The sequence below is a fragment of the Mchenga conophoros genome, linkage group LG8 (genome assembly GCF_057382185.1).
Source record: "Mchenga conophoros isolate Kocher_MC1m ecotype Shallow Benthic linkage group LG8, M_conophoros_male_GT1.1, whole genome shotgun sequence".
Lineage (NCBI taxonomy): Eukaryota > Metazoa > Chordata > Actinopteri > Cichliformes > Cichlidae > Mchenga > Mchenga conophoros.
In genome coordinates this window covers 21,933,946-21,942,688 of record NC_140533.1, presented here as the reverse complement: position 1 = coordinate 21,942,688, position 8,743 = coordinate 21,933,946, and the positions used below count along the sequence as shown (strand labels likewise).

Here is an 8,743-nt window from a genome sequence, read left to right as displayed (position 1 = left end):
GCAAAACCTCCTTGGTCACAAGCATGTTATTGAAGTTGTAGTTTGAATGAAAGAGGCAGATTGTCTACAAACACTGTCTAGTTCCTCTCAGAGCTGCAGTGAAAAATGTGACACTAACACATGGAGACCGCTTCGTTTGTTAAAAGTTGCGCCCTTTGAAATATTTAGAATTTTCAAAAGGCATTGAATTTACTTTGAAGGCAATCTTTCTCCATTTATGTTATACTCTTCCAATCTGTACTACTGCTCAGCTAGTAGTTAGCTAGCATTTGCTGGCAACCAAACTTGGAGGTATTTTGGTGAAGATCTTTTTTGTGTCCAATTTCATCCTGCAAGAACCAACCTCCACAAACTGCCGCCAACCACTTGGGGAACACATAAGGAACCAGCCTTAAGTGGGATTAGAATAACTTTGGTGATTAGAATATTCTTTCTCGTGCTTACGACATAAAGGTATTTTTTATCTTTAACTATTTTTAATCATTTTTCATACAAGAAAGAGAAAGTGAACCTTGAACCAGGGTAATAAACACCCTTTTTGACTTACTATGAAATGAAATAAGGTCATTGCTACAAGCTCATTTTTATCCATCTATTTTCCGCCGCTTATCCAGGTTTGGCTGTGGGGGCACCAGTTAATCTAGTTGTTCCCAAGCTAGGCAAGAGACATGATCTCTCCAGTGAGTCCTGGGTCTTCCCCCTGAAGGACATCCTTAAACAACTTATCTAGCAGATGTCCAAGAGGAATCCAAATCAGATGCTCAAACCACTTCAACTGACTCACTATGATCTGGAGGAGCAGTGGCTCTGCTCCAAGTCCCTCGAATGACCAAGCTCCTCCCCCTATTTCTAATGGACAGCCCAGCCACCTTTCAAAATAAATTAATTTATACTTGTATCTGTGACCCCATTCTTTCAGTCACTACCTAGAGCTTGTGATTATAGGTGAGGGTAGGAACATAGCTCAGCCATTGAATTGATAGCTTTGTATTTACGCTCAGCTCTCTCTTTACCACAGCAAATCAGTAAAGCGTCACTCCTGATGTTGCACCAATCCATTTGTCAATCTGATGCTCCATTCTCTCCTCACTCATGAACAAGACCACAAGATATTTAAACTCATTCACTTGGTGTAGTAACTCGTCCCAGACTCAGAGTGGACATTTCAGCCTTTTCCACACGAGAGCCTTGGTCAAGGTGAAAGTGCAGATTCTCATTGCTTGAGCCACTCCTGTGCAAGCTGGAAGCTACCACCTGATCAAGGTCGAGCTAAGGATGAACCTCTTTGCCACTGAGCACTTTTTTAACTAATCAGTCATGCCCCATGTCCTTAGACTCTGCTTCCATTACAGAATGGATGACAGTGGGACTGAGGAGATCCTGGAAGTGTTACTTCCACTGCCTGACTATATCCTCAGTTGAGGGCAGCAGAATCCCACTACCACTGTATAGAGTATGAGTAGAGTGTCACTTCACCCTCTTGATTTTTCTAATGTTTTATGAGAATCTTTTTGAGGCTAGCCAAAAGTCTTATTCCATGGTCTCACCAAACTCCTCCCACACCTGTGTTTTTGCATCAGCCACTGCCAGACTTGCACTCTACTGGGAGCACCTGTCAGCAGCCATTGGAGTCTCATGGGCTAACCAACCCTAACAAGTCTCATTCTTTACCTCCAGTGTCTACTATCTGGTTCTAAGATTACCGCCACAAAAGGCACCACCAACCTTGAAGCCACAACTCTTGCAGCCATCTCAGCAATGGAGGTGGGGAACATGGCACACTCAGACTTAGTGTCCCCAGTCTCCATGGCGGTATCTGCCAGTGGTTCCCAGTGCACCATCACTATATGTGTGGGTACGCCAATGCTGTCCAGCAAATTGCTTTGATTTAGCATCACTCTTTGTCTTGCCCCCCACTCAGGACCAGTTTGCCTTGAAAGACCCTATAAAGGCCAAATAACAGCAGAGCTCCTTGGATTACTGGAATGCACAAACCCCTCTATCACGATAAGGTTGTAATTCATTGAGGGAGCTTATGTTTATACTTTAGCTTATTGTTGCACTAGCAGTTAAATTATTTGTGTTTGCTTATTTGCAATGTACTGAGTTAGGTTTACTTTCACTGGATGCTGCCTAATAGGATTTTGTGGTTGTCGAAACTGATATATTGTTTATTTACATGTAAAACAACAAGCAAATATGTAATATATGCAATATCCTGGATACAATGGGTTGCCTGATCTAAAACCAGGTCATTTTAATGTAACCTAATTATTTTTGCATGTGAGGAGCCTAATGGATGACATGGAGAAAGAATAACCTGTATAACCTGAGCAGGACTGAGCAAGAGAGGGAGGAAGGGCAAGGATCATGCCACACAGAGCGGTACTGTTTAGTCCTGTGTATTAAATGTGTTATTTGTATAATGCTACTGTTGTGTGAGTCCAGACCCACATTCTGATCCTCTTAATATCAGCCAGTACTCTGAATCCTGGGACCAACGATTCTGTGGGTGTTACAGCAGCCAGAGGGCCTCAAATACACTCTCATAAATACACACGGTACACATAAAATCAAAATAAACAGCAAGTATGCAGGAAGGATGAGTTTATTTGTTAGAAAGTTCAGTGCAAAGTCTAGAAGACAGAAGTAAAATGTTTAAACATCTTGAAACCCTAAACTTGTATGTTGTATGAATGTGTGTGGACACTTGGTTGCAAAGAAAGATACAGAAATGTATAAAGCATGATGCCCTCAAGCCACAGACGTCCGACCCGAGAGAGGTGGTAGATACTCTTCACATACAAGATTGTGGTATAACAGAGGGGAGTTAACGTAAGTAGGGTTAAGACAGTTAAAAGGGCACTTATGGTGTATTATAGAGCATTAAAGGGCTTTAGTAAGTATTTTCAACATGTTATTGTTGAGAAGTAAAGACCGCAGCAAAGACAGTTATATAAATGTTAAAATGGGTTACAGGGGAAGGATTTAGTCTGCCTTAATGTGCTAAAAAATAATTAAAAACAAGTCCAAAGGCAAAAAGGGCAGTTGAGGTAAAGAGAACAAAGGGAGGAAGGGTTTCACATGAAGAATCTCTTGACAAATTCGAAGAAACACTCGAGAGTTTCTACGAATTTGTCAACATTTTTCTTTTGCTGTATCAATGAGTGCCTCTTCCCTTTCCCTGTCCTGAGACTGTTTTCCCCTAAATGTCATCTTGGATCAGCAGAGATGCAATGAATGCTTTATTGTTCACCCCGGAGCTGGTGCAGACGAGGCCAAACATGCTCCTGCATGGTAAATGTATCGGTCTTTACCACTGTAGTATCACTGCTAGCCAACATTACCGTCCCAGGAGTCATAAGACAGACAAATCAGTGCACCCCTGACCTTTCTCAGAGCTTCATCTGTCTTCCCATTAGTACCACAACTGTTACATTTTGTTGTTGAGCAATCTAAATTTTGGCTTCCAGATTTATCAGCTATTATGAATATCTAAAAAGTGATCTTACAGATACGTTGGTTTATACAGTTTTTGTTCACTCTGTCCAGTGTGATAGCGCTCTGCCTTCACTGAGCCTGATCTATGCTTCCCCCGTTTGTCCTTAAATGCTGTCTTGCAGGTTCCTGATATGAAGAGTTAATTAGTGCAGCTAGTAATACTTCACAACACATGCTGAACATTCAAACACTCACTTAACTCATTTAGCACACTGCAACCTCAATAAACACACTGCATGAAGTCATTGTGGCTTCTGCTTTTTTGCTATTTTGGGTAATAAATTGGTAAATTTTGGTGATAGCTACATCTTTCCTACTATTTGTCATGACTCATAAGGCAGACACTGACACCACCAACAAATGGAAGACAAACCAAACATTGCAACAGTGGGAGAACACCAGATATCATAAAAACAGTTAGCATCACTTGTTGATTTCTAGATGCCGCATTTTAAAGCCTCAAAAGTGGCATTTGTCCACCACCATGTTGGTTCATACTGTGCATCTGAGGTGTGACTAGCATTACTGACCATGGTGGGAGTTGCACCAATCAGACATGGCTGGAGTCATCCCCACTCCATCATCAAAGCTTTCTTTCTTAACCTGGTAAAGGATTTATTAAAGCCTTTTTCATACTTTAATTCCTCTGCATGACACATGTTAGTAATAAGAAACGTATTTGTTAAGGTGATAAATTACAAAGCGCCTGTTTACTTGCAGAGTGAATATTCATCTTTGGTCACAATAATTTAATAGATGCCACAAACAGGCAATGAGAGAAGCATGTGGGAAAGAATGCTGTTTGACATGGAAGGACAGAGGTTGCTTTCACTTTGTTTTTAACTTCTTTTGATCTACTACTAGATGTCACTGGACAAGCACTGCTTGCTTTGCATGCCAAGTCAATAAATAAACTATATGGGTGCAGTGCACACACCAAAAATCACATATTGTCTCTATAATGTATAATAATTGCAGTAAAATGATCCCAAAAGCACAAGTAACTGCAGCTGAGTGGCACAGTTCATTGACTTGAATTAGCAGAAGCCAATAGTAGACAGCTAGGTGTTGCCACAGTGGCAGCCATGCACATGGCCACAATCCAAAGCTTAACAATTACACTCAGAGAGAAACTATTTACAGAGATCAAGACTGGTTTAAATGGTATTTAGGCATTTTAATGTTATACTTTGTGTGAATGCACCTACTTTTGGAGCTACCCTCAAATGGCCAATGGATAAACTTCAGCTTTTGGGGCTTCCGCACTGGCTTCATCTTTCAGCTCAAGACTTGAACAACAACTCTTTTAGTAACATTAGTAAAATAAAACAAAAAAATATAGCTTTATAGCAAAATAAAGCTAAAAGGCTTCAATGAAGAGACTTTGAAGCAACTGCAGAGCAAGCCTCCAATCGCTTTCTTTATAAAATTGCAATTTACAAATATTTCTTGAAACAATGATCTGTAAGTCATAGCTAAGTAGGCTAATGATAGCAATACACCTCCTTAGTTCACTATTTCCCAAGTGCACAGGAATGTGCTTACAGGAAACCAACCAGCCAGTAAATCCAAACAATTCCAAGTGTGATTCACAGTAGGATTGGACACAAAAATGAGAAGATTAAGAGGCAGTCCCAAAATCTCTTTAAGTCATCATATTTCTTTAATACTTCATTTTTGTGTGTTTTTTTTACTTCACTTCCTTTACAAGTACAACATTAGAATGAAAATCTAACAAGATCAACTCAAATACATTTTTCTTTTCCTCATCGATTAATGTATCCCTTCATTCTTTAGTGTTTGCAATTGGGTCATTCACAATGAATCATTTCTCAGCAACGCAATAAATACAGATTTTTACTTAATGTTACCTAAATGCATGTATTTTGCGAGCTGTAGCTAGCCAACATAAAACTTGGTTCTCCCCAACAAGAAAAGCAATAAATGACCATTCAACGCCATATGTGGAGGAGGCAGCTAACAATCTAGTGAATAATTCTTCTTTTTGTTTTTTCTTACTTTAACTCTTACCAGTAGGAACGACATATAATAATTCCAACCCAGGAGGGAGTAGGAAGAGAAGCTGTGCAAACAGGCAAATCTGGAGAAACACTACTTCACTCATTCCTCGAAGTTAAATAAACAAACAAAAACTAAAGCCCGCTTGTGTTCCTGTACATATGCAGACCCACTGACACACTCCGAGGCAATCCCGGGAAGGGATTGGGCGAGACACACGCACAGATAGAGAGAGAGCAGGTCTTTCCCACCCTATCAACAGCTGCTGTACTAACAGCACATTTCTGTTAGAGTGGGATATGAAAGCAGGGTAGGAATAATGACTGGCCACTTAGACTCTTAGACCACCTCATATATAGAATCAGCAGTTGACAATTCCACTTTATCACACACACACATCTTTATTTTTTCCATTAACCACCTTGGATCTTTAATGGATTCTAAGCTCCTAATTGGACCGGTGTTCCCGACACCGGACCCGACTTCCCGTACACCCTGGAATATCACCTCCATCAGCCCTCGCCGGCCCATGGAGCTTACATCGATGGCTACAACTGTAAGTATCGCGCTACAACTCTTGATTTCTCCTTTCTTGTTTAAATGACTATCCCTCGACTGTACTGGAGAGCCCCTGCGCGTTGCATCGATGCGTAAAGGAGGCGAAAATGTGAACCAACCCACCCAAATGGGGAAAAAACGGGCAAAGGAACTCGCTATTTTTTTCATTCAGAAAACGTGAGATGTTTGAGAGTGAGAGTGCGCGAGGTGTCACCTCTCTGTGAATGAATGAATCGCGGCATCCTCCCCATGCATGCGTATCTGCGCTCTGTTCATTCAGCGCGGGACCTGAATGAAAGCAGGAGCGCAGCGCAAATCCCGTCATCACCGGTGGTTCTCTGGCTTGCTCCGCTGAGGCTGTAAAGAGATGCTGTGGGTGTATTTAGGGTTTAACTTCTGTGGTGAGAGCGCGAATCAATTTTAACCTGCTCCTCGTGTAGTTTTCTTATAATAGTCCTCATATACCAGTTTGCAGGGACATCATCCACTTAATAACTAATAACAGTTCTTTAATATTCCAGGTGACTTAACGTAACTTTACTGTTTTTTTGGGGTTTTTTTTTTGTAAATTCTGTCCGCACAGAGGCACATGGAAACAAACCGATAAGTGATTTTAATTGTTTTCTTGTAATTGCTTTAGAAATTTGTTTTAAAGTCGTCCACACCTCTGTTACCTTATTTACAGTTATTTTCAAGCTGGAAAGCATTACCCAGCCTCAAGTATATATCAGATTCTATTTCTCTTTGTCTCCCTCTCTGATTCAGAGTAGGATTAGTTTACCCACCGCATCCAAAAAATCCCAAACAGATCTGTAGCATCGTGATCGTCTAGACGATCTGTGTGTACTGAATATAGAACACAAGATACTGTTTAACTTTGCCCCACATGAGCCCATTTTGACCTTGACTAAGAATGATTTATAAAAGGAGATTTAAAGATGTACTGAGAAACACATGGGTGAAGTGATACACTGGATGTAGTTCAACAAGTGGGAATGGTATAGTTTGGATTCTGAATTTGAAGCTCAGACTTGCAGCCTTTAACCACTGTATTTATGTGGTCTGGTGTTCACGGGAGTGCTGGGAAAAGCTGATAACAGAGCCGTGCCTGGGGGTAGCTTCTGGAGAAACAGATGGGATCTTCTGATCAACCTTTTCTCTGCCAACATGCTGATAGGCTGATTAACAACTTGCTCTTGAGGTGTGGCAGATTCAGTGAGCAGATAATCAGCTGAGCAGTTACTGCAGCATTTATCAATCCCGTTAAGCCTCAGAACAACTGAAGGAAAAAAGGCTATTACCACTTAAAAGAGATAGAATAGGCTGCTGGATTGGAGTTACTGATTATTTGTTTATGTTTGCATTCAGTAGATATGGGAGTGACAGGACATGATTAAAGTTAAGTCAACTAAGCCCTAGAATAAATCCAGAATATGAGGTTTTAATTGTGCAAATATACAACCTTAACATATTTTTTAAAAACTGGATGGACGTTCCTTGCAGCAGCCTGTTGGTCAGTTGTGGTTGTGAATGTCCAACACACATCAGTGCACTAACATCAACACAAAACAAAATCCAATAACTAATTTTCTTAGATGATCTTTTATTAATTCCTGACAACCAGATTTCACCCAGATATTTTACTCACAGAAAAAATCTTTTAAGGGATTATGCCAATATTGTTTTTCTGAACTGCTAAACAAAAGCATCAAAGGCGCTTGATTAAAGATGAACTTATAGTATTGAACTGACTATAAGATCCTCTTTAAATATAAGAGATGGTTCCTATTTCCTAATATGTGCAGAAGTCTATAGCTCACTGATATCTGAGTGGCTACAGAATTGTTTTTAATAAAAACATAGAATCTCCTGCAGTTATGTTTATCATATATGGCTGCATCAGAGGGATGTTGATTTAATAATTTTTGCACACAGATTCATCAGTGCCTGTGCATGTGTGTGGGGAAGATACTGAGCTTGAAAACTCTTTATGTTTACAGATATTTAAGAGGGACCTACAGTGCTTTTTCTTATTTTCGTCAGTACTGACTGTTACAACTTCACATTTTCAAATTAAACAAATCTTCAAAATTGAGGTTAGCATTTGTAAGTAATCGGTGTGAGCCAAAAGCTCATGCTTCAGAGCTCAGTTTTTTCTACTCTTCGCTCATTGTCAAAGAGAGGGGATATCCCTAATATGGTCATCTGGAGCACACAGCTCTGTCTGTGAGCACAGCAGCTCCACCCACCTGCTGTTCAAACATTTTGTTTGTATGGAGCGCCCAATCAGAATAAAACAAATACTGATATAAATATGAGCATCTATGTTCTTCTTATTTTTATTATTATTAAAAACAAAAGAAATGTCTTAATTTCATTCAGATTCAACTCCTATAATTTTTCTTCTTCGTGTTCCTCTTCTTCGATGTCTCTCACAATCTCATATATCCCTTATCTTAATTTTATGCTTCACTTCATTTATTTTTCTTTGCCTGTCTTATCTCACTGTTCATTAAACAGTCACTAGACCACTACATTTGTATTAGCTGTTTTTCAGCGATGAGGAAAAACTCAGCGATGCTGGTGCGTCTGGCTTTAGTATGCGTTCACAGACATATTAACTATCAAGAGTATAAAGATAACATTTTAGTCTGTAAGTCTCGTA

General features: G+C 40.0%; 1 protein-coding gene across 1 annotated transcript in view; it reads left to right on the top strand.

Moving 5' to 3' along the window:
- The first annotated feature begins 5,766 nt into the window (after positions 1-5,766).
- The window catches only part of LOC146568723 (melanopsin-A-like), a 31,900-nt gene continuing 28,923 nt past the window's right edge, over positions 5,767-8,743 (top strand). Inside the window, exon 1 of the mRNA XM_085284956.1 lies at positions 5,767-6,076. Within this exon, the coding sequence (XP_085141082.1) occupies positions 5,954-6,076 (123 nt within the window). The 5' untranslated portion in view covers positions 5,767-5,953. The remainder of the gene's footprint in view (positions 6,077-8,743) is intronic.